At 39.4% G+C, this 26880-nt stretch overlaps 1 protein-coding gene across 1 annotated transcript in view; it reads right to left on the bottom strand.

Moving 5' to 3' along the window:
* Positions 1–26880, bottom strand: part of EPHA6 (EPH receptor A6) — a gene marked incomplete at both ends in the record, with an annotated part of 480657 nt that overhangs the window by 201612 nt on the left and 252165 nt on the right. The window contains 2 exons of the mRNA XM_081326348.1: positions 9091–9426; positions 11880–12035. Of these exons, the coding sequence (XP_081182474.1) occupies positions 9091–9426; positions 11880–12035 (492 nt within the window). The remainder of the gene's footprint in view (positions 1–9090; positions 9427–11879; positions 12036–26880) is intronic.

Below are 26880 nucleotides of genomic sequence, written 5' to 3'. Positions count from 1 at the left end.
AGACACATCCATAGCTGAGTGTCCTTTCGGCTTTGATCTAGTCGCTTCATTCTTTCTGGCGCTACTAGTACTAGCCCTCTGCTCTTCCCCAGTAGCATATTGGACGCCTTCCGACCTGAGGGGCTCATCTTCCAGCATCATATCGTTTTGCCTTTTGGTACTGTCCATAGGGTTTTCATGGCAAAGATACTGGAGTGGGTTGCCATTTCCTTCTCCAGTGGATCACGTTTTGTCAGAACTCTCTGCTATGACCTTTCCGTCTTGGGTGGCCCTGCACGGCATAGCTCATAGCTTCATTGAATTACGCAAGCCCCTTCGCCACGACAAGGCAGTAATCCATGAAGGGGAATAAAAAACTACAGAACAATAAAAGAGGGCAACATTGAATTGACATAAAACTTGAAATGCTACAATAGCACTATGCCAGTTTTGTATGAGAAAAGCACGATTCTAGAAGTATTATGATAATTGACTATTGTTGAAAAGAACTCACGGCCATTATCACTAACTAGCCTGAGTGCAATTCAAAAATTTTCAAATAGTTTTTCCAGATTCATTGTTCATGATTATAATCAACTTCCTTTATCCCAGAATTGTTTTCAGAAGGATCAAACAAAATATATTTCTTTAAAAAATGGATAATAAATGGGTGCATTTTTGTTAAAAAAAATGCTGATAATTGTATCATTAAATTAATTTCAGAATGTCACCTAATTTCATTAGAACTTTATTTGGAATAGTTTTAGTCTGGTGTTCACAAATACCTAACATAATAAATTCCCATCTCCCCTAAGAAGGAATGCAGTATTAGAAAGTGATACTTGATGGATTTATACTGCCATAAATCATAGCAATATATAAAAATAAAATGGAAGATTGATCTTAAGAATTATCTTCTCACAGTTAGAATAACAGCTTGCTTATATTTGTTCTACTTCTGTAATTAAAAAAACAATAGCACTTGAACACAATATTTAATTTAATTTTAATTTATTATCATTTCTATACCGCCCTTCTCCCGAAGGACTCAGGGCGGTGTACAGGGCAAGAATAAAACACAGAAATTTACAAAAATTAAAAGATAATTAAATGCATGCCCGATTAAAATACAATTGATACATAGTAAAAACCCCAATAAGAATGATAAAAAACCCCACCAATCCCCCCTCAGGCCAGGCCGGCTTGCTCGAACAAGTATGTTTTCAGATCGCGGCGAAAGGAGCGCAGATCGGGCGCCGTCCGGAGCTCAACCGGTAACTGGTTCCATAGCTCCGGGGCGCCCACAGAGAAGGATCTCCCCCTGGGGGCCACCAGACGGCATTCTCTGACCGGTGGCACCCTGAGGAGGCCCTCTCTGTGGGAACGCACAGGGCGCAGGGAGCTTGATGCCAGCAGCAGATGTTCCCTGAGGTACTCCGGCCCCATGCCATGGAGGGCTTTGAACACCATTACTAGCACCTTGAATCTCACCCGGAGCTATATTTTGTGCAATCACTCAGGACTGGTTAGTAGTAGTTTTTTCTTTTGATCATAATAATAAATGATATGTTCTATCAAGTAAATTTTAGAATTCTAACTATAGCTTGGAAGGAAAATGGTTGATCCTCTCCAGCAGATATGATATGTACTACAAATCATAGTTAATACTTTAAATAGATTATTTTTACCAATGCTTTCCATTTATTGTTTAAAAACAAGGTTACTGCCTTATTGTTTCTGTTAATAGCAATATACAGGTGCAATTAAATAATAAAATGTTGGAAATAGTGCAGACTGCTTCAGCAAGACCATCAGTGAACAGAAGAAAGTACTGCAACCCAAATCTGCACATACTGTAGGTAAGGCTTTGCAGCTTTTTTTTTTTCTTGGAGATAATAATTTTAAAAGAGATGTACTTCTATGCATGTAGATAGTAGGATCTACAATGATACCAGTTCAGCTACATACCGTGTTATATTCCTCTTGTTAAAGGCAAATTATTGTATATGATCACTTATATAATAGTGACATAATCTGGGTTTATATAAATGCCTAGATGTAAATATGAAGTCATAAGGAGTTTAACAAAGGAAGATTTCAAAAATACAAATCAAAGAGAAACAATGCTTCAAAGTATTAGTGAAAAAATTAAGGAAAAGTTCTCTAAGTCATTTTTATGAGCCCATATAATGCTGAAATACTGTTTTAAATGCTATTCAGCCTTTTATTTATCTTCAATTGGAGAACATCAGCATTAATTAATGTTAGAGAATCAATCTGATTTTGAAAAATGTGAACAGTGCTAATATTCAATCATCTGAATCATTCCATTTTTTTGTTGACTAATGTGGATGCAAAAAAAAATCTCTTTGTTTCTGAATGTGCCAAATTAGAAATTGGCTCCATTGCTTGCCAGTTTTGCTTGGAATCTCATTTCAGATTTCTGAATAGCTTAATAATCCCTTAATTTGGTAACTGCAATGAAAGACAAATCTTGGATAAATAATTGCTTGTATTAAATCATGTGACTCTGTCTAGACAGCACAAAATATTTAATTCAGTTTTTGATGGTTGATATAATATAGTTGTCATTAAATCAGTCAAATCTTTTTGTTCTTCCAATTCTATCTGGGTTAGGTAGAAAGTAGTAGCTGGTATTATGATTGTCCTTTGATTTATTGAATTCTCAATATATTGTATTTGAAGGCCTTTGGTGTCTTCTCTCTTGGTGTTGTTTTCTTCAGGTGCTGCTGTTTTTTGTGTTATAAGTTTTGTAGTTGTCATTAATGTTTGGACTTTAAGGTCTTCTATAGGTTGCTTTTGTTGTTCGTTGAAATCTCCTATTTTAGTGTTAGTTTCCACTTCTTTTATTTGATTTTGGGTTATCTTTTCCTCATTTAAAGTCAAAATTTGATTTGGTGGCTTTAAGTTGTCAGATTTTTCTTGCAATTTGGCTTTAATTTGCTTTGTCATTGCCAAAATCGTGTTCAGTATCAGTTTATAATCAAGTGGTGGGATGTATTCATCCCTTTCATTGTCGTTTGCAGTTAAATCTTCCATGGAGGCTGTTTTAATAATAGTCAAAGATTTTCCACCTCCTGAAGAGTTGTATTCAGTGCCAGGTGTTCCCACCCTTATCTTAGTGTCAAGGACAGCTGTGTTATTCAGTCAGCTCTCACAACAAAAAAGGAAATTTACTTGCTGTACCAGGCTTTGCCACAAGATGTCATCAGTAACATATAACATGCAATGTAGAAATTTTCTTTTCTTTTCTTTTTCCAAATTAATATAGAACTTTTGTAGGATTAGTCCAATTTTTTTCCTTAATTCATAGCTTAGAGAAAAGATAGGGTAGTGGATTCCCAGCAACAAATAGAAGCTTTTTAGTAGATACAGATGAAATTATTTAATTTCTTTGCTGAATTAATTAAAGTTCTTTTGTAGCTTTAAGGCTTTAAGATTTGTTTCCAAAGTAGATATTCGCCGTTTTCTCAAAAAATGGAGAAAGAGATTTTTTGGAAAGTCCCACAGGAAGATGGTTAGGGAATAAGAAAGGTAAAAGCTCACCCAGGTCCTCCAGATTGCTTCTTAGTGCTAGGTAGTGCTTTGGCTTTCGGCAGGGAGTGGCTTAATGATTGGCCATCTTTATGGCCGGTCTCTTTTTCTTTGGGCCAAAGGAGATGATTCCGGATTCCAGTGGAGGGCTGCCACCCTTCTGCGATCGCAGGAAAGTCCTACTCTTGGTAATCACCTCTCCAGGGTGATTTTTGACCCTTTTCAGTGTCCTCCAAAAAAGAAAGAAATGGACGGCAGGAAGCAGGCTGTTCCTGCACATCTGGAAGCACTGTGCGTGCAAACCGGAACCCTCAAACATCCTTTTCTTAAATTGGTTTGAAGAGAATGTTTTTTCCTTAACCCCCTTTCTTTTCTTTTCTTTTCTTTTTAAAGTAGGATTGCTTCTTATCTCACACAGGATAAAATACATTGTTTAATACTGTCTTTAAAAGAACAAAACAAAAACTAGGATCCATTTCCATAAAACTTATTTGTATTTATAATCAATCATACAATCAACAATTAACCTATTTATTTTTGCTGACATTTAATGATAGTAACAGTTCACAATTCTAAAGCTGAATCCACTATTCTCTAATGCAGGGGTGTCAAACTGCTGGCCCGCGGGCCAGATTCATCACGATGAAACCGCGCCCACCCCATTGTTGGCAATGGGGAGAAAGCTCCGATATGTCGCATGATATCACATGACGTCGTGAGTTTGACATGTCTGCTCTAACGTATTACTACTCAAAATATACGGTACTTCAATTCTATTGGGGTTTTTTTCAGCAGGAACCAGAGCAGTAAAATTTTCACAATTCTATTTTGTGAATAGTGCTACTTTTCCAGAGTTAACCCGATTTAAATAAATATCTGTTTACCATTCCAGCACAAAAGCTCATTTTTACTTGGGTCTTAATTACAATTTTGTTTTGCTCTGTTTAAATACAGTAATTTTAAAAACATTATGTTAGTGTTCACTCAGGGAGAATGCTAATGCCAACTCTGGCTACATGTCAAGCGTGAATATGTTATCATGATTTAGAAATAGTGCCATTCAAATTTTTATTTTGGGATGGCATTTTTGAAATAATCATATTTTCTTTGCAATAGTGATATGCTGCAACTGCTCTGGAATAAATTCAGGTGAAGGAGCTTTAGAAAGATATTACATAAACGAAATGGAGAAGCACTGCTAAATGCAATTATAAAAAAGACATTAAACCATATAACAAGTCACACCATAGAGCAACCAATAGACAATGAAATAACAAAAACAATTCTAATTGGTTTGTATCAGCTTGTATGTGATATGAAAAATCTACAGCATTCAACAGACAACTTTACAAGTCAGAATTGATGATTTAAAAATATTAGTGAACAGATTAATTTGTTTTAAAATTTATAGCTTTCAACAGAGGGAAAGAATAGAAAAATATATAATAGAAATTGTTAGGTCAGGAAGAGAAAGAATGATTAGTAAACATACAAAGACTAACTTAGAGGATGGTAATGCTTGTATATACATTTGAAATCTTGTCACTGTTTTTTGTTTTTTGTTTTGCTGTGGCAGAAACAAAAAGGTTTCAGATGTTTTAGGTTGAAACTTTTGGAATGGCTTTTGGATAAATGTACAGAGTCAGACATGGTATTAAAGACATTTTTTAAATGTATCAGAAAACAAAATATACTGCTGAAAAAAATAAAGGGAACACAAGGTAAGACATCCTAGTATTAAGTACAGTACATTGTGTTGTTTAAGTGTTCCCTTTATTTTTTTTGAGCAGTATATCCAGTATGCTTCTTTTACCATGGTCTGTTTTTTTTTATATACAGCCTTGTTGGTTTATAAGAGACATGGTGGTGCAGTGATTAGAATGCAGTATTTCAGGCTGACTCTGCTTAACAGCCAGGAGTTAGATCCTGACTGGCTCAAGGTTGACTCAGCCTTCCATCCTTCCGATGGCAGTAAAATAAGGACCCAGATTGTTGGGGCCAATATGCTGACTCTGTAAACTGCTTAGAAAGTGCTGTAAATCAGATGTCCCCAACCCCCAGGCCACAGCTTGCTACTGGGCCATGATCTGTTAAGAACTGGGCTGCACAAGTGATGGGCGAGTGCACAAAGTTTCATTTGTGGGATTAGATTGAGTGTGTAAAGCACTATAAGATGATATATACTGTAAGTTTAAGTGCTGTTGCTATTATCAACATGTGTACTTAGTGTATTTTTAAAAAAGAAACATCTATTTTGTTAATCTATGCTGGGTTGACAATAAAACCTAAGTATGTACATTACTTGCATCTGTACAATAATTATTACATTACAGTACTTACACTGAAAAAGCTTCATAGAATAGAGGATAATTTATTGTAGAATGAACCAGTGTCCTTGAGCATATTCAGAAAGTTTTATAGGGAAGAATGCAGTGATACACTGAAGTATGCAGTGATAAAATGGTAACCCTACATAAAAGGTTTCTAGAGAAAGTAATTCAATTTTTTATGTTTACAAATTGTACGGATCTACAAAAGAGATATTGCTGAAAACTATATATTTAAAAGTTTTAAATTATATAAATTTAAAGTCTTTGATAATTTATAATTATATAAATTACATAAATATGCATTTTTAATGAATGTCTATTTGTAGTTTGTTAAAAAAAATGATGCACAAAGTACAACAGTCCATAAGTGCCAGCTGTTCATTAACGTGGTTTTAACAATGACAATGCAATAGGTATATTTTTGCCCCAAGAAATCTGAAAATAGGTAGAGAATCAGCTGTAAAATAAATTAAAACTCAGTTGATAAAAGCCTTGGAATATTTCAAGGACTAGAACAGTGGCTCCAGGATTACTAAAATGATTCAAACTTTGTATTAATTACTTTTGAAACAGCATTCTATTATTTCAGTCTTGATTATGTGGAGATATATAGTGAAAACCTAAGGGCCAGTTAGGAATCTTAGGAAAAGGAGATAAATGATTGTATAAATCTTTCTATCTTGATGCTGCTCTGTTTTACCTTCACCACAGCAGGAGGCTACTGATCTCTTTACCTAGAAGCTTTGATCCAGGACTTAAACTGCAATATGTGGAAGACCAAAGTTTTTATCTTTCCCTTTTCCTGCACAGTCTTGAAAAGTTTGGATTAGAGTCCAAGAGTAAGATTATAGGCACATCTTTGATGCCAATATTTCATTTCTTTCTGGGATTATTTAAGATGGGAGTAAATAGGATCGCTATTTATATTAAAAAGTTCTTCATCAGCCTTCATACAATCGTCAAAGACTTCAAGAGTTTAGCTAAAAATAGTTGAAAAGCTTAACATTAGAGAAGGCTGCTTTCAAGGCTTATGGTATCCTGTGATTACCTCAAGATTCAGGTAGCAGAAAATTCAGCCCCATCTTCAGGTTCTTTGTCTCCCTTTCAAACTGTTTAGGGGTTTGATTTCATTATTTTCTCTTTATCAATTTTATTGCTTCCTTCAGCTAACACACTAGATCAGAGGTCCCCAAACTTTTGGGCACCAGGGACTGGTTCCGTGGAGAGAGGTTTTTCCAAGGACTAGAGAATGCGTGGTTTTGTGTGCTACCTGCATCTCACAGATGGTGCTTTGCTTGTTTGTGCAGACTGGTTGCTGGCATGCTGCGGCCAGGTACTGGTCCACAGACTGGGGGTTAGGGACCCCTGCACTAGATGTAAGTATAGGCATCTCCTGCACTGATATTTTTATATTACAGATATTGACAGCTCAATATCTCAACTATAAAACTTAAATAAAAACACACTATATAACCTTTTATAATTAGTTTTAACTTTTAATGTATTAATTACTACGGGCATAGTTGTTTAATCACTTTTTAATTTTTGTATCCTTTAATTTTTGTATCCTTCGGGAGAAGGGCGGTATACAAATTAAATTATTAAATTAAATTAAATTATTAAACCTTAACTTTCAGTATTTTTGTGGAAACAAAAAAAATAATCTAGGAATTTAATATTTTAAGCATTTCTTTAGTTGCTCAATTGCTTCTCTTATTGTCAATTATTGCACATCATTACAGAAAATGTTTGAATTAAACTGGTTATTTCTACTTTGTATATAATTCAATAACTGAATATTTAACATTGGACTACAGATTCAGTACAACAGAAAAAGGCCTGTTCAGTTCTTAGAACTAACTGAATAATTATATACTTCATTATTTTATTTGTAGCATTTATTTCTAATAATGCCAATCATCTGCAGTTATTCTAGTAAAAATATATGATACTCCAAGAAAACATAATATTTTGGATATAAATACATTTTATACTAGATATAAATGCATTAAAATAAATAAAAGGATTAAAGCAGCTTAATGCTACACTTCAATTCAGGCATTGTTTAGCATGCATTGTTAATAACAGACATTATTTAACAATGTGTGGATCCTCAGATTATTCCTTTGTCTAACTGATTTATATCCAGCCCTTACACAAAGAAGGCAACTTAAGCCATTAATAATAAAATAAAAGGCTTCAGTTAAGAAAATCAAGCTGAACAAAATTTAAAATGATTCATGGATGGTAAAATCCAGAATAAAAATTAAAATTCATCAAAATATAGATTAAGGAAATCTCATTGTTATTCTTCTTAAAACTAGAGACCTCTTTCCCATGTACATGTAGTAATATTTGTGACACATATTATTGTGAAAAATGCGTGTACATAAATGTAGTAAAAAATAAGTCAATATTACAACAATTACATGAGAAAAGCCCTGCTATATTTTTATATAAAGTACATCACATGTATGCACATATAAAAAAGCAGTGTTTTAATCATATGATCACTTGAATTTTGTGACTTCATGAATGTCCTTGCTATTCAGTCAGATAAATAATTGGAGATTTTGTATTTTCATGCACATATAGAAGATTGCTTGACCAACTAGGCAATACCTCTAAATTCATATTTGACAGTGTCTTCAAAAAAACACCCCAACAATTCATTAATTTGATGTTTATTAATACAATATTGTGAAAATGTATTGTTGTCTACTTGAAAAGAATGTTAGATTTGGATTTAACAAACCAGCTATAGAGGTAATTTTTGTGAAATTAAATTAATGAAACATGAAATAATGTGTTAAACAACTGAAATGTAGTTTGCACAGATAAGGAAGAGTTTCTTTACCTCATAGTTTTGATAGTTGACTGTTAAATTAAAAGTCGCAAATCAGTACTATGATAGTAAATAGATTAGAAAAATTCCTTGGATTATATACGTGATAAAATGTTAAAAATAGACTTGCCCAAGGAAAAATAAACCACATCAATCAACACTATTTGAATAAAGTTAAGTTAGGCTTGTTGTGGTAAATTGTTTTTGAAGTCTTATTATGTATTCTGCAACCATTTTTCCCAAAATAGGACTATGGAAATATAAATAATCTGAAATAGTACAAGTATACTTTCTTCATATTTATTAATGATAATTCACAAAATATATTATTAGCCATATTGCATTTTATAAACTCTGATACACAAATAAGAAGAAACTCACCATTTTGATCTGTGGTAATTGTGATGGCTGTGAACTGCTTTGGTGAAAAACTTAACTCAGAGACACCATTCATGGCTTCTATTTCAAAAGTGTAGTTCGCATGGGACACAAAATCAAGCACAGTCACCGAAGAATTTATAAGCCCACTATGTCTTGGAACAAATCGGATTCCTCCTCCACATATCTCACACCGCCTGGTATCAGATCCACATTTTTTACAAATGACACTATAGGTAAGGTCTTTTCTCCCTCCTGTGTCACTTGGTGGACTCCATTCCAACATAAGAGCTGTTTCATTTATATTAAAGATGACATTCCTTGGAGCAGAAGGTGGTCCTACAAAAGGAAAAAGAAAATAATCTGCATAAGTGTCATTGTCTTATATTAACATACACATTCACACTGAACATATTTTCCATCCTTGATTTACAAAAACAAATTGGGTAGGGCAAATATATATCAGGATATACTGAAACAAATGAGACAAAAGCTGTGAAGGACTCTTTTTAAAAATTTCTTCACAAATATCATATGGAAAGAGAAAAAACATTCATTTGTGCTCGTACAATGATATATGTAAAATACTCTTTAGTAATTTGGACATCATCAGAATTTAACTAGGCAAACACAAACATGTAAAACTAGGAATAAGTAGTATCCAAATTCAGAACACATTCAAGACACAGAATCTACAGAATCTAGCAGCTGATAAATCAGGTATAAAATATGGATTGACTGTTCTGAGATTTGACAACATGATTGATAGTTTTGAAGCCTTTTGTAACTACTTTACAGTTGTCACTCATAATTATACATGGTGAACTTAATGTTTTTTAAAAAAAATGACAGAAAAAGTAAATATGAATTCATTTTATTGTTCACATGTTATATGTTCATAATTTCATGAATCTTTTCCTAATAGGTAAAAAGGATTTTGCTGTGATTATTTTTTATTTGTGAACTATAACAAAAGATCAAATTGAAAAATATGGGTTTCAGTATGCATATGCATATGCATTTTGCATTATTGTATCTATTTAAGAGAACAAAAATCAAATTATTAACATAAAAATATCAGTGGATTTCTCATCTGTTTTCAAAAATCATGGAACTGTAGTATTAATATGCTTCAAGCCATCATGGATCCTGTTTGTTTTGTTCTACAATAATAAATTGAGATAAATGTGACATTTATAATAAGAAGTATTCAAAACCTAAAGGAGGTCAGCTTCTGGGGACATACTGTCACTATTTTGAAGTGGTTATTGTTAACAAAAACAATATTTTTTTTAAAAAAACTTCTTACTGGCTATACCAACTGGCCATAAATTTCTGTATGCCCATTAATAATTTGATTGCATTGCCAATATTTTCTGTATGTCATTTCTCTAACACCTCCACTAAGGCATATGGATATTTATTTGTAATTCAGTATATAATAAATATTTGTAATTCAGTATATAATAAACTGTATAGATGAAATAAATTGTAATCCATGGAAATGTAACACATAATAAATTTGTTAATCACTACGATCTTTGTTAATTCTGTATAAATATCATTTGTAGACCAAATTATGCCCAAGTTATTTTTTTTAAAATTACAATTTGTTAATGATTTTCATAGTTCATCAATGTACAGAGGATTTTAGACTTGGTTTATAACAAAATATGATTTATTGTCCATTTGTACTGCTGTGAACAGGAAATTGTTATCAATTGTGGTAGGAGTGTTTAAAAGTGTATAAATGACAGTGTGCAGATTCTTAAGAAATAGACACCCTTCATACTCAAGGGCCCTCATGCCAATTTGCATGACGATTAAATAGGTTTTTAATTGCCATTAAATTATGCCAACTAAACTGTGATTTCATGCAAATATTAAGCTGTAATGACATGCAGTGAATCATTTACTAAGATTTAGAACTTGGAACAAAGAGAGACAATTAATTATAATCCACAGATTCTGCTAAATTATGTGTCATTGGGATTTTTATGAATGTGGCCTGATTGCTTTGTTATCATTTATACATTATACATAGATTATATGTCACATTGGGGGGAAAAACCTGGCAGTCATATCCTTTTTTGCAGACATCTGTGAGTAATACACTCTGGAATTTCCTTATGTTATATATTTTGTTTAGGCAAGCAAATACATGGATGATTTTAAATTATGCATGCATTATATTCCAGATCTAACAAGTAGTGAATGTTAATTATTGCATTTAAAGGAAAAGTATATGATATCCACTACCTAGACAGATAAGTTGGTCTCACCTAAGAATCTTAGTATAATTAAAGGATTCAAATGAATATCTTGGAAAGAACAGCAACATTGTCAAGGATGTGCCTATAATCTTATTCATCCACTCTCCCCGATTGTGCAGAGAAAGGAAAAGATAAAAATGTACTCTTACACAGCGTTCAGTTTAAGTCCTGGATCCTTGAGAAGGTTTATCCATGTATTGCTGAGTTCACATTGACTTGATGCCACATAATCAATTCATACAGAATCACATACAGAAAAATAAACACCAGTTATCACCAAAATGTTACTAAAAGTGTAATTATTCTATTAATAATGGAGTTGGTGCAGTGAAAAAAAGTGTGCTGTTGTTTTGATGATACACCAGGCTGAGGAATCCTTTTTCAATATATAAGTGTCTTGGGTCTAAAGGAAAAATTAATTTGCATTTTTGATTAGCAAAAACAAATGCTGTTTTTATCATTTAAGATAATAAGAGGGATAAGTGAAGAATTTTAAACACCAGGATCAATTAAACTTACGGGTACATGCCATGGTTGGTGGATCCTTATCAGCTCGGAAGTAACCCTTTTCACACTGGCATACAGATGTTGCTTCCACGAAGGTTTGGCTGTGTGGAGGACACTTGGAACACTTTATGTTTCCAGCAAATGCTTTATAGAATCCTGACCGACAAGCTGTGAAAAAGAGGAAAGCAACTATACTTAATTTATGCTAGATTGCCTATTCCTATATAAAAACATTTTTCTCTGTCTTTTTCAAAGCATGGTCACACTGTAATGTGACGTAGAAATGGAATGCAGCTTTGGAATGTATAGGTAAGTACAAATTGTATCCTCTGCTGTTCAAATCAAGAAGGGGAGGTTACAGGCAGTCCTGCAATTGGATCATCTGTGAGAATGTCTCTTTGCTTTTCATTGGATGGGGACTTCAGTGGCCTAACTGCACTGAGAGGAATTGCACAGCTCATGTAAGTAACCTAGTGTGCACAATACAGATACATGGGAAATACAAATATAAAATACAAATTGTCCAGTAATTATTATATGTGTACACATAATATTTATTAATATTTTTATAGGTTATATATTCCCATTGGTCAGAATATTATAGTCTAGTCTATAGTATTGGAGTAATCATCAGACTTACATTACACTAAGATTTTTCCCCATATATTTAACAGCCAGAAATAAATGGGTGGTAATCACATAGTATAATTATTCATAAGTAAATAAATAAAGGTTGACTGAGCCTTCCATCCTTTCAAGGTTGGTAAAATGAGGATCCAGATTGTTGGGGGCAATATGCTGAATCTGTATACCACTTAGAGAGAGCTATAAAGCACTGTGAACTGGTATATAAGTCTAAGTACTATTGCTCTTGCTAAATCATAATATGCCACAAATTTGCATTAGGTTACAAATGAGATTAAAAAAATTACAAATCATTCACAGAGATTATGATGCCTACTTCTTCCACAATCCCTAGGAGATAGAAGAAAAGCATTATATGAAATATGCTATTTGTAAAAAAAGTTCCCAGCTTCAACAATTTTGTACCCTTATGGCTGAGAGGAAGATTTGAATTTCTGAGAGAATATTGTGATCCCTTTCACCATAGGTTAGAATAATCCTCTATATAAATATTTTAGAAATTATTTGTGACAAATCACAAAATGCTGAATTACCAATAGCAGCTGGTAAAGTTGCTTCTTCCTTTTCTCCCCGAATGCTCCTTTTCTTACTAGCTTAATTTATCACTATATGTTTCCTGTGCAAATGGGATCAAAGCTTTGATCACTTGCTATTTAATATTCTAATTTTCTTATAACGCCCACATGGGGCCCAAGGGCATCTTTGTAAATTTAATGCTAGACTCTAGTATTCTGTTTCTAGCATGCTAGCATTTTAACATTAATCTTACTATTATAATTAGTTTTCAAATAACAAAGTTTGAAATGTACTAATTGTCTAAGTGTATTAGGAAATTCTATGCATCAATTCATATCTCAATTTAGTTGCAATTAGAATTACAGTTTTATATATACTTTAGGTGGATTACAGCTTCCAGGCCTGGACTGCAAAAATCTGTGTTAAATATTAGCAATGGAATCTTCTCTATTTCTTTATTTATAATAATCATTATAAATTATGCACACGGGACTATCGGATATTGAAAAACATTGCCTATGCAAAAGGTCAGAATATGATTAGAGTCCTGGGACTGATCAGACTGTACTCCAACAATACTTGGTCTTACTGTCATATATTCTTAATTTTCTTCTCCATCTATAAATTTACAAATAATCCAAATTTTGCAAAATACTGCCACTGAACCCGCTGATCAACATCCGCAGGGCTTTTTTTGTCATAGAACGCTCAGAACGGAGTTCCAGCACCTTTTTTTGGATGGAACCTTGTAGGGTAGGCAAGGCGGGTTGTACAACATGTGTGAGTTCCGGCACCTTTTTCTTTTACAAAAAAAGCACTGAATATCCGTATGTGAAATCAGATTTATGAACATATAGGCTTGTTTAAACATGAAAAGTAAACCAACAATTTATGTACATTCTTGATTAAGATTGATTTAAATTGTTGCTAAAGAATATAAATAGATATTTTAATATAGCTGAATTTCCGCCAAAAGAAAAAGAAGGTCCAGAATAATCTTTGCTTCCTTTTATTGTCAAATATTAGACTGTTAAAATCTTATCTTCCAAAAGATACTATCCTAGCTTACTCTGCTAGTATTTTGTAGGAAGATAGGTATGTCTTTTTTCTATTGCTTTTTAAAGAGCATATTAAATAGAAATCTAAAAAAGTAAAAACTAAAATTAAAAAATGAGAATATATAAACATGCATGTTCAATATTTCTACTTTGAATGACACTTTAGAGTGACTGTAATCTATGAGAATAATTAATTATTTATTAAACAAATGTATATAGCTGCCCAACTAACACATAGTTGACTCCAGGTTAATTACAGCATTTAAAACTCTACCACATTAAAACCACAAATACATGCCATTTACTTCTGTGTTAATTGGTATATTGAAGTCTGGACAATATAAAAATTCTTGTAAGTAGTTTATTCCTTTTTGGAATAAATCCTTCAAATTGCAGCAAAACCACTGTACAACATCCTCCATCTGAAAGGCAGAATACACATCAAGAATAGGTTTAGAAATAACATGAAAAGTCACAAAAGGATCTCAGAGATTTATCCTTATCTTAAAAATGGTCATCCATTACATCAATCAAAACATTTTTTTTACTGAAATCATGTCTAAAATCAGTTGAATTGAATCCATTATGGATTGATTAAACTGTCCAATTTAGTTCCAAATTTATTATTCCAAATCTTAATTTTGCCTCAGTCCATTTTCAAATCAATAGTATCAGCAACAAAATGCCAGATGTATAACAGCCTCCCAAGTCTGCCATCCATGGTAAAGTAAATATAATATTTTTTTAAATTGTCAAAAATCTAATTAGGTAGCTACTCTAATGATTTATTGGCCAAATATTATAGCTTTCATGTGAAAAATTTGAAATGTTTTATAATGTCATAAAACAATACTAAAACCTCAATAGAATTTTCATAGAAATCCTTCGGTCCTTCCACCGTGACCTGAAGACATGGTTGTTCCAACAAGCGGGCCTGGACTGACTACGGTTTTAATTAGCTTTTTACTGGTTTTTAAATTGTCATATAATTATTGTATTTATTGTTTAATTCTTTTTTAAATTTTCTATTTTATGTTTTTAATTTTTATTGTTGTGCGCCACCCTGAGTCCTTAGGGAGAAGGGCAGCATATAAATTTAATAAAATAAATAAATAAATAAATAATGACATGCCATCAAATGTGAGAGCAACTTGTGAAAAATTTAGAATATTAATGATGTCACAGAATTAACTATAATTATTTCTTTTGGGTCAAGATAAGAAGTGGTTCCTGACTTACAACTATAATTATTTCTTTGGGGTCAAGATAAGAAGTGGTTCCTGACTTACAACTATAATTATTTCTTTGGGGTCAAGATGAGAAGTGGTTCCTGACTTACGTATAACTATAATTATTTTTTTTGGGTCAAGATAAGAAATAGTTCATGACTCTGCACATCCACTGACATTAAATTATGTAATAAAATATGTGGATTTGAATGCATATTTATTCTAATATATTATTAGAAAAATAATTTTTACAAACAATTTTCTTCAAAATAGGGTCCTTTCCCCTAGTACATGCATAGTGATAGAGTTTTATTTTGGTGTTTAAACCATTACAAATTATGGAAAGTGCATGTCATACTCATAACTCTATAACTTAATAACTTCAATCAGAACAGAGCTCGAAGGGATGTTGTTAGTCTTCTAGTCCAACCCTCTGCTCAAGCGGGAGACTTTATACCCTATACCAAGGGTAGGCAACCTTGGCTCGTTTATGACTCATGGACTTCAACTCCCAGAATTCCTGAGCCTGTGATGGCTCAGGAATTCTGGGAGTTGAAATCCATGAGTCATAAAAGAGCCAACGTTGCCTACCCCTGCCCTATACCATTTCAGACAGATAGCTGTCCAGTCTTTTCTTAAAAACCTCCAGTGTATTAATGTATTTAATGTATTAAAGAATATTTTTATTTTCATATATGGTGGACCTGTAAAAAGGTTAAAGCTTTCTGGATCAAAATTTGGTGGAATATGCAGAAGATATTTAAGAGAAGGATAAAGTTTTCTCCGCAATTGTTCTTACTGGGTATTATTACTGACACTACTGTCGTGGACACTAAGTTGATGTTGAATTTAATTACAGCAGCAAGACTTTTAGTAGGGCAATATTGGAAGAAGGAAGAACTGCCGACTATAGAAGAATGGACTCTAAAAGTTTCTAACCTGGCGGAAATGGCAAAGATTTCGGCGTATTTGAAGGACCATTCGCAACAGAGATATATTGTGGAGTGGAAAAAATGGATTGATTACATCCAGAATAAATAAGGGACAAAAAGTTTCATTTAGCATTTGAATAAGTATTGATGCGATATTTATATTGCTTGTAGTCATTTTACAAGAGTTAAAGTGTGATAGACTTAATAACTCATTGTTATTAGCATATGGTAGATTATGATTGTTTTTACTTTTATACCTTGTATTTAGCTCTGCGAAGTCGGGGAGGGGGGAAGGGGAGGGAGGGAGGGTTGGGCCGGGTTGGGAACGGGTGGGTGGGTTGGGAGGGGTTTTGTTTTGTTAAAGATAAAATGTATTGAAAAACTTTTCAATAAAAAAAAGAATATTTTTATTTTTAAAATAAATTTCGGAAGTACAAATTAGATTAGTTTGTACAAACTGTTAATCAAATGAAAATTTCTCCCAATATTACAAATATCCAGACTTATCTACAGAGGTTGTATAGCCACACTAGTCATGATAATTCTACAAGGAATAAACCCAACTGGCTATTTGATTTGATCTAAATTTTATAAATATATACAGATTTTATAAATATATTTATCTGGTCTACAGGGATCATCCTAAAGAGGAGGCATAGTGCAAGAAATATGTTTTAATGAATAGTAATCTTTCATTTCATAGCAACATCAGTCTAAAAATAACTAATAATCCAGCTATCCTTTTAGGCACACTATATAGTGCAGAAATGTTATGGTTGATTTTACAAATCTGTTTAAAAGCCCTAAGGCCAGACACAAAATGAGATCATCATGGGGACTGAATACATTAAAATAAGAATCAGTCCTTTATAGATATAATATGATAACATGCTGAGAAAGTCCAAACAATCAGAGTCTTGGAATAACTGAACTGTGGAGAGTACTGATTGCTAGATTCAAAATGAAAATAAGGAAGCTCTTTTAACAGGTCGATGCATATGCAATCAGAATTTGAAATAAACATCTCAGTGCCCAATGAGGCTGCAGTCAAGTAGAAGTCAAATCCTGTCAGATTTTCACATGTAAGCATTCCATAGAGACTTTCCCAGAACCTGTTGGTCAAATGTGTTTTAAAAGTTTTATAATAGTAATAAAATAGAGAAAAGTATATCACAGAATTGGAAAAAATGATTTCTTTTTGTAATCTATTATATATCTTAAAGGAATATATGTTCAATATTGTATTGCAGATTTAAAGTGAATACTATGTGAAAGAGATTGGAATTCTTTGTGTTAAATGAAATGAACACATGGTTCCCTGGAGGCTGGAAAAGTATTTTTTCGTTTAGAAGTGAGAACATTAGTAACTTGTGGCATGGTGAAACATTAGCGAACAGGCCTTCCTGTCCTCTACCATCTTCTGGAGTCCATTTAAGCTCATGCCTACTGCTTAAGTGACTCCATCCAGCCACCTCATTCTCTGTCGTCCCCTTCTTCTCTTGCCCTCAATCTTTCCCAGCTCTTCTCCAGTGAGTCCTTCCTTCTCATTAGGTGGTCAAAGTATTTGAGTTTTAGCTTCAGGATCTGGCCTTCTAAAGAGCAGTCAGGGTTGATTTCCTCTAGGACTGACCGGTTTGATCGCCTTGCAGTCCAAGGGACTCGCAGGTGTCTTCTCCAGCACCATAGTTCAAAGGCCTCAATTCTTTGGCACTAAGTCTTTTTTATGGTCCAACTTTCACTGCCATACATTGCAACTGGGAAGATCATAGCCTTGACTATACGTACTTTTGTTGGCAGGGTGACGTCTCTGCTTTTTAGTGTACTGTCTAGATTTGCCATTGCTTTTCTTCCCCATCTATTTGCCAGGAATTGAGAGGGCCGGATGCCATCATCTTGGTTTTCTTAATGTTAAGTTTCAAGCCAACTTTTGCACTCTCCTTCTTCACCCGCAACAAGAGGCTCTTTAGTTCTTCATCACTTTCTGCCATTAGAGTGGTATCATCTGCACATCTTAGGTTGTTGATATTTCTTCCGGCAATCTTAATTCATCTAGCCCGGCCTTTCTCATGATGTGCTCTGCATATAAGTTAAATAGGCAGGGCGACAGTATACAGCCTTGCCGGACTCCTTTCCCAATTTTGAACCAATCAGTGGTTCCGTGTCCAGTTCTCACTGTTGCTTCTTGGCCCACATAAAGGTTTCTCAAGAGACAAATAAGATGGTCTGGTACGCCCATCTCTTTAAGAACTTGCCACAGTTTGTTATGATCCATGCAATCAAAAGCTTTAGCATAGTCAATGAAGCAGAAGTAGATGTTTTTCTGGAACTCTCTAGCTTTTCCCATGATCCAGCGTATGTTGGCAATTTGATCACTAGTTCCTCTGCCTCTTCGAAATCCTACCTGTACTTCTGGTAGTTCTCGATCCACATACTGCTGGAGTCTAGCTTGTAGGATTTTAAGCATAACTTTAGTAGCATGAGAAATGAGTGCAATGGTACGATAGTTTGAACATTCTTTGGCACTGCCTTTCTTTGGAATTGGAATGTAAACTTATCTTTTCCAATCCTGTGGCCACTGTTGAGTTTTCCAAATTTGCTGGCAAATTGAGTGTAGCACTTTTACTGCATCGTCTTTTAAGATTTTGAATAGCTCAGCTGGAATATTGTCACCTCCACTAGCTTTGTTGTTGCTCAGCTTTTCTAAGGCCCACTTCACTTCACATTCTAGGATGTCTGGCTCGAGGTCAGTGACCACCTCATTGTGATTGTTAGGGATGTTAAGCTCATTCTTGTATAGTTCTTCTGTGTAATTTTGCCACCTCGTCTTCTGCCTCTATTAGGTCCCTGCCATTTTGGTCCTTAATCATGCCCATTTTTGCATGAAGCGTTCCCTTCATCTCTCCAATTTTCTTGAAGAGATCTCTAGTCCTCCCTATTCTATTGTTTTCTTCTATTTCTTTGTACTGTTCATTTAAGAAGGCATTCTTATCTCTTCTAGCTATTCTCTGGAATTCTGCATTCAATTGGGTGTATCTTTCTTTTTCTCTCTTGCCTTTCACTTCCCTCCTTTCCTCAGCTATTTGCAAAGCTTCCTCAGACAGCCATTTTGCTTTCTTGCATTTCTTTTTCTTTGGGATGGTTTTGGTTGCTACCTGTTGTACAATGTTGCGAACCTCTGTCCATAGTTCTTCAGGCACTCTGTCTTATCAGATCTAATTCCTTAAATCTATTTGTCACCACAGTCAGCTCCTGGTCTTGTTTTTACTGACTGTATAAAGCTTCTCCATCTTTGCCTGCAGAGCATATAGTCAATCTGATTTCTGTGTTGACCGTCTGGTGATGTCCATGTGTAGAGCCGTCTCTTGGGTTCTTGGAAAAGAGTGTTTGCTATGACCATCATATTCTCTTGGCAAAATTCTATCAGCCTGTGCCCTGCTTCATTTTGTACTCCAAGGCCAAACTTGCCTGTTATTCTGGTTATCTTTTGGCTTCCTACTTTAGCATTCCAATCCCCCATGATGACAAGGACATCATATTTTGGTGTTAGTTCTATAAGGTGCTGTAGGGCTTCATAGAACCGGTCAATTTCATCCTCTTCAGCACCGGTGGTTGGGGCATAGACTTGGACTACTGTGATATTGAATGGTTTGCCTTGGATTCGAACTGAGATCATTCTGTCATTTTGAGGATTGTATCCCAGTATTGCTTTTCCTACTCTTTTATTGACTATGAACGCTACTCCATTTCTTTTGAGGGATTCTTGCCCGCAGTAGTATACCTGATGGTCATCTGAATTAAATTCACCCATTCCTGTCCATTTTAGTTCGCTGATATCTAAGATGTCGATGTTCAGTCTTGTCATCTCTTGTTTGACCACGTCCAGCTTTCCTTGATTCATGGATCTTACATTCCAGGTTCCTATGGAGAAAAAATCTTTACAGCATTGGACTTTCCTTTCACCACCAGACACATCCACAGCTGAGTGTCCTTTCGGCTTTGGCCCATTCACTTCATTCTTTCTGGTGCTACTAGTACTAGCCCTCTGCTCTTCCCCAGTAGCATATTGGACGCCTTCCGACCTGATGGGCTCATCTTCCAGCGTCATATCGTTTTGCCTTTTGGTACTGTCCATAGGGTTTTCATGGCAAAGATACTGGAGTGGGTTGCCATTTCCTTCTCCAGTGGATCACATTTTGTCAGAACTCTCTGCTATGACCTTTCCGTCTTGGGTGGCCCTGCACGGCATAGCTCATAGCTTCATTGAAGTACGCAAGCCCCTTCGCCACGACAAGGCAGTAATCCATGAAGGGGATATGTATGTGTGTGTGTATGTATATATATATATATATATATATATATATATATATATATATATATATATATATATATGTGTGTGTGTGTGTGTGTGTGTGTGTGTGTGTGTGTGTGTGTGTATGTATATATATATTGTGTATATATATATATGTATATGTATATGTATATACATATGTATATGTATATACATATGTATATACATATGTATATACAGACATACATACACACACAAATATGAGCTGCCAATGCTGTGGCTACTGCCTGTAGATGGCCTTGGGATAGGCTGAAACAGGAAATAAGATTTGTCCCGTGTCTGGGACTAAGCAAGTGTATTCTGAATGCTTAACAAACATTTAACATATATATATATATATATATATATATATATATATATATATATATATATATATATATATATATATATATATATATATATAAATGTGTGTGTGTGTGTGTGTGTGTTTGTGTGTGTGTACATGTGTTCCAAAGCCTCATGCCTGATTGTCCAGAATGTTCAGAATCATGGGTAAGCCACATTAAATTTAAAGAAACACTTTTCAAAACTTTTTTTTTTGCCGGCTCCAAAGATGGTGGACGTGCTGGGGAGAGCTCCGTAACCCCCATTGGTAAGGCGTCCCCCCAGGAGCCCCCCAGGGATGTCATCGGACCCCTGGGGTGGGGTCAGAAGTTTGGGCAGCTGAGTTGGGCAATGTGCCGCCCGCTGCCTCCCCGAATCAGCCGTAGGGGCGCCGGGACATCTCCGCCCCACCGCCTGGGCCGTTGGCGGCTGTTTTAAATGGGGCCAACACCTCCGCTCTGCCTCAGTTGCCTGATCTACTCCGGGCGGCGGCGGCGTCTCCGAAGGATCAAAGGAGACGCCGCAGATCAGCTGTACGACGGAAGCGGCAGCAACGAAGACGCGGGCGGAGGCGTCGACAGCGAGGACAACAGCGGTGGTGAGAGCTCTCCAGGCCCCAGCCGATCATCTTCCCCAGGGGCCTGACAACAGCGGTGGCGGTGGCGGCGTAGCGTCTCCGGCCCGCCCCCTGAGCCGCTGCAGCTGTTACAGCCATCTGGAGTGGGGCCGGCGTCTCCGCTCTGCCTCGGCTCCCTGATCCGCTCCCGGGCAGCGGCGGCATCTCCGAGGATCAAGGGAGGCGCCGCGGATCAGCTGGGCGGCAGAAGCGGCGGCAACGGAGACAACGGCGGCCAGGACTGCTTCTCCGGGCCCAGTCGATCACCTTCCCAGGGGCCTTGACAGCGGCGGTAGCGCTGGCGGCGTGGCGTCTCCGGCCCGCCCCCTGAGCTGCTACTGCCGTTGCAACCATCCTGAGCGGGGCCGGAGTCGCTGCTCTGCCTCGGCCTCCTAATCTGCCCCTGGGTAGCGGCGGCGTCTCCGAGGGATCAAAGGAGGCGCCGCAGACCAGCTGTACAACGGAAGCGGCAGCAACGAAGACGCGGGCGGCAAGACAGCTTCTCCGGGCCCCGGTCGACCGTCCTCTGAGGGGCCTTTGACAGCGGCGCTAGCAGCTGCGGCGTGGCATCTCCGGCCCGCCCTCTGAACCGCTGCAGCCATCTTGAGTGGGGCCGGCACCTTGTTCTTCCTCGACCACCTTGGTCTGCTCCTAGGTGGCGGTGCCTCCGAAAGATCCACATCAAAGGAGACGCCGCGGACCAGCAGATCAGCGGAACAGCTGTGCAATGGAGGCGACGGTGGCGAGGGCCGCGGCAGCAGCGAAAGCTTCTCCAGGCCCCGGTCGACCACTTTTACCAGGAACCTTCGACGCCGGCAATAATGGATGCGGTGTGGTGTCTCCGGCCCGCACCCTGAGCCATTTGCAGCCGTCCCGAATGGGTGCCGACGACTCCTCTATGCCCTGGCCCCCCCAACCGTTTTCCTGGGCGACGACGGCGTCTCCGTGCCGATCTTCAACCAAAAAAGACGCCACGGTCCAGCTGATCAGTGGAGACAGCGGCGACTGGACCACCGAAGCCGACACCACTTTGCCTCTACCAACTCTCAACCTTCCCTGCCCACCCTCTCCCCACAGGACATGATGGGCCTGGGTGCAAGCCACGGTGGCAGAGTGCCTTGACCTTACACCTGCAGCCCCATAGAGGTGAGAGCTCTATGGGGTATGCTTCACCCAGAGTGGGTTCTGGACCACCTCCGGAAGCAGAGTCACAACCCATCGTGAGAGGATGGGGAGTGGCCTGCTTCTGGGGTTCACCCAGCCAAGTGGCAGTGGCTGGGTGACGGTCCAGATACCCACCTACCCAACTAGACCCTCCTGCTAATTCTCCATCCAGGGGACTGCCTTCCCAAAACCCTTGTGACTCTATGCTCCTCCAATACTCCAGCACAGACCTGCATGCCCTCAGGGGTTCCCCCCTCTCCTGGGTGCGACCCGCCTACGCTACATCCAATCTCGATGATGGGCCCGACCATTGGGCCTCTGAGAGATGGCCGGGCAGGGGCAGGGGCCTCCAGCATAAGACCAACAAGAGGCCCCTGGTTAAGTTCTTAGTTAAGTTCTTTGTCGGGTTAGGGTGGGGGGTGGGAAAAGACTATGGTGGTTCAGCGAAGGGGGGCCTTCCATCAACCATAGCGCAGGCCAGGCCTACGACCGTTCACGAAGGTGAGGAACGGGGTCCAGTCGCCGACAAAGCCCAGTGGCGAGCTGACGGACAACCAATTCCCAGGATGGTGGGGAACGGCAGAAAGTGCACAAGCAGAGGGGCGTATCGACACCGGGAGGGTCATCTCCGCTCTCTACAAGCGGTGAGACGCTCCGACCCTCTGTACTTCCCCCGAGGACCCGTGAGCGAAGATGTGCAGCCTCCTGAGCTCAGGCTGGTCTACCTAAATGCCAGGTCCGTTGCTAACAAGGCTCCCCTTGTTCGAGACCTAGTGGAGAGGGAGCGCGCGGACCTGGCTTGCATCACGGAAACCTGGCTGGGCCTAGAGGGTGGTGTCCCTCTGGTTGACCTCTGCCCGCCTGGTTTCCAGGTGCTGCACCAGCCTCGGGCCCATGGTAGGGGCAGAGGAGTGGCAGTAATCATCAGGGAGACCCTTAGCCCTCGGGAGACCACCGTCCCTCAGATAGTCGGGTGTGAGTCTCTCTTTCTGAGATACGGTCCGGGGGCGCAGTTGAGCCTGCTGCTGGCGTACCTTCCACCTAATTGCGCAGTGGCAGCACTGCCTAAGCTACTCGATGTCCTCTCGGGGTTGGTGGTTGAATTCCCCAAACTCATGGTTTTGGGCGACTTCAACCTACCGTCCCTAGGAGGATCGTCCGAACTAGCTCGGGAGTTCATGGCTTCCATGACGGCCATGGACCTGTCGCAAATAATTTCAGGACCAACTCATGAGGGAGGCCACACCCCCGACTTGGTTTTCTTATCTGGACAGTGGCGTGATGACCTCGGTGGGGGCTCCCCAACCATTATGCCCCTGTCATGGACCGACCATCACCTCCTACGGCTAGACTTCCGCTTTGCCACCCCCCGCCGTGGGTGCGTGGAACCAACCAGATGGTACCGCCCCAGATGCCTAATGGACCCGGATAGGTTCCAGGCAGCGCTGGAGAACCCACCTGCACTCTCTGCTCACAGCTCGGCGGACACCTTAGTGGAAGCCTGGGAAAGGGCAGCCACGGAGGCACTTGACCGAGTTGTACCCCTGCGGCCCCTGACCCGGCGCAGATCCCAGCGAGCCCCATGGTTCACCGTGGAGCTCCGGGAGATGAAGCGTCGGAGACGGGGCCTAGAGAGCCGTTGGAGATCCAGTCGATCCGAATCCGACCGGTTGCGACTAAGAATCCTCACCAGGTCTTATCTCGCAGCGATAAGGGTGGCGAGATCCAATTATTTTCCCACCCTCATCGCGTCCGCAGATAATCGCCCGGCTGCCCTGTTCAGAGTGACTCGCTCCCTTCTGAACCAAGAGGTGAGGGAGGAACCCTTACAGGGTCGAGCCGAGGAATTCGGTCAATATCTGTTGGACAAAATCGCTCGGATTCGAACCGGCCTGGACTCCAACTGGGCAGAGTCTGAGGAACAGGACATGGACAGTCTTGTCAACGTCATCTGGGAGGAATTTGATCCTGTGACTCCAAAGGAAGTGGACAGGATTATGAGGAGGTTGAGCTCCTCCACATGCTTACTGGACCCGTGCCCTTCCTGGCTGGCTTATGCAGCTCGAGAGGGGACACGAGGCTGGTTTCAGGCGGTCATCTCTGCTTCTCTGAGTGAGGGTCACTTCCCCGCCTCCCTGAAGGAGGCGGTGGTGAGACCTCTCCTCAAGAAGCCCACCTTAGACCCAGCTTCATTAAATAACTTTCGTCCAGTCTCCAACGTTCGCTTCCTTGCGAAGGTTGTTGAGAGTGTGGTGGCGCATCAGCTTCCTCAGGTCCTGGAGGAAGCGGATTATCTAGACCCGTGCCAATCGGGCTTCAGGCCGGGCTACAGCACGGAGACGGCATTGGTCGCTCTGATGAATGATCTCTGGAGGGCCCGGGACAGGGGCCATTCCTCTGTCCTCTGTCCTGTCTTATTAGACCTTTCGGCGGCTTTCGATACCATTGACCATGGTATCTTTCTGCGGCGCCTCAGGGGATTGGGAGTGGGAGGCACGGTTCTGCGGTGGTTCTCCTCCTTTCTCCTGGGACGCTCGCAGTCGGTGTTGGCAGGAGGACAGAGGTCGACTCCGAGGCCTCTCGTTTGTGGAGTCCCTCAGGGGTCGGTTCTCTCGCCTCTCCTGTTCAACATCTACATGAAACCGCTAGGTGAGATCATTCGTGGTTTTGGAGTAGGGTACCATCAGTATGCTGATGACACCCAGCTTTTCATCTCAACTCCAAACAGCATCAGTGATGCCCTCGACGTGATGTCCCGTTGCCTGGAAGCGGTCCGGGAATGGATGGGGAGGAACAGGCTTCAACTCAACCCGGACAAGACTGAATGGCTGTACATACCGGCATGCCAAGATACTCAGAACATCCCATCCCTTAACATCGGGGATGAGTTATTACCCCCTGTTGATAGGGCCCGCAACCTGGGTGTCCTCCTAGACTCACAGCTATCCTTGGAAGATCACATAGGAGCTGTGACCAAGGGGGCCTTCACTCGGGTTCGACTGGTGCGCCAACTACGACCTTACCTGGACCTGGATGCCTTACGTACAGTCACCCATGCACTTGTGACCTCCCGCCTTGACTACTGTAATGCTCTCTACATGGGGCTGCCCTTGAGAGCCACTCGGAAGCTTCAACTGGTGCAGAGTGCAGCTGCACGAACACTTTTGGGGGCCTCCCGATACTCCCATATCACACCTCTCCTCCGTGAGCTGCACTGGCTCCCGGTTGCCTTCCGAGTGAAATTCAAGGTGCTAACAATGACATACAAAGCCCTACATAGCATGGGTCCGGATTACCTACGGGAACACCTTCTGCCAACGTCAACACCCCTCCGTCCTGTACGCTCCCACAGAGAGGGCCTCCTCAGGGTGCCACTGCTCAAAGAATGCCGGCTGGTGGCCCCCAGGGGGAGGGCATTCTCAGTGGGTGCGCCAACCCTCTGGAACTGCTTGCCTACCGAAATCCGGATGGCCCCCGACCTTCGCACCTTCCAGCGCGACTTAAAAACTTACCTGTTCCAGCAGTCCGGCCTGGCCTGATAGCTCTTGGGGTTTCATTTGTTTTTTACTATTGTTTACTATTGTTTAACTGTATACCTACCTTACTCTGTACACCGCCCCGAGTCCCTCGGGAGAAGGGCGGTATATAAAAACAAATAAATAAATAAATAAATAAACTACCGTAGTTTCCGGCGTATAAGACTATTTTTTAACCTATGAAAATCTTCTCAAAAGTCAGGGGTCGTCTTATACGCCGGGTGTTGAAAATTTAGGGACAGGGCTGGCTGGAAAACCTGGAGCGGATCTCCCATTTAGTCTGCGCAGGGAAAGCGGGACCAATTGGAGAAGAAGCTGCAGTCTGTGATTTTTTACAGGCTGGGGTCTGGGCGTCTTTCCTTCTAAAGTTGAAGAGCAGCTGTAGTATATTCCAACTTGAAAAGCAGGTGGGGAAGGCAGCAGGCAGAGCAGCGGCTTAGCTCTAAGGACACATTTGACTCAGGAACTGGGCGGGCTGGCTGGAGAACCTGGAGCGGATCTCCCATTTGGTCTTTTTTTAAAAAAATCCCATTTATATCCTGCCCTTCTCCGAAGACTCAGGGTGGCTTACAATTTAAAGCACAAATCAATGTGCTTAGCAATAGCCTTCATTCTGTGTATATGCCTGTTTATTAGGGCTTTCAC

Source organism: Vipera berus, assembly GCF_964194415.1.
Source record: "Vipera berus genome assembly, chromosome: 4".
NCBI lineage: Eukaryota > Metazoa > Chordata > Lepidosauria > Squamata > Viperidae > Vipera > Vipera berus.
This window is presented reverse-complemented; position numbering and strand designations above follow the sequence as displayed.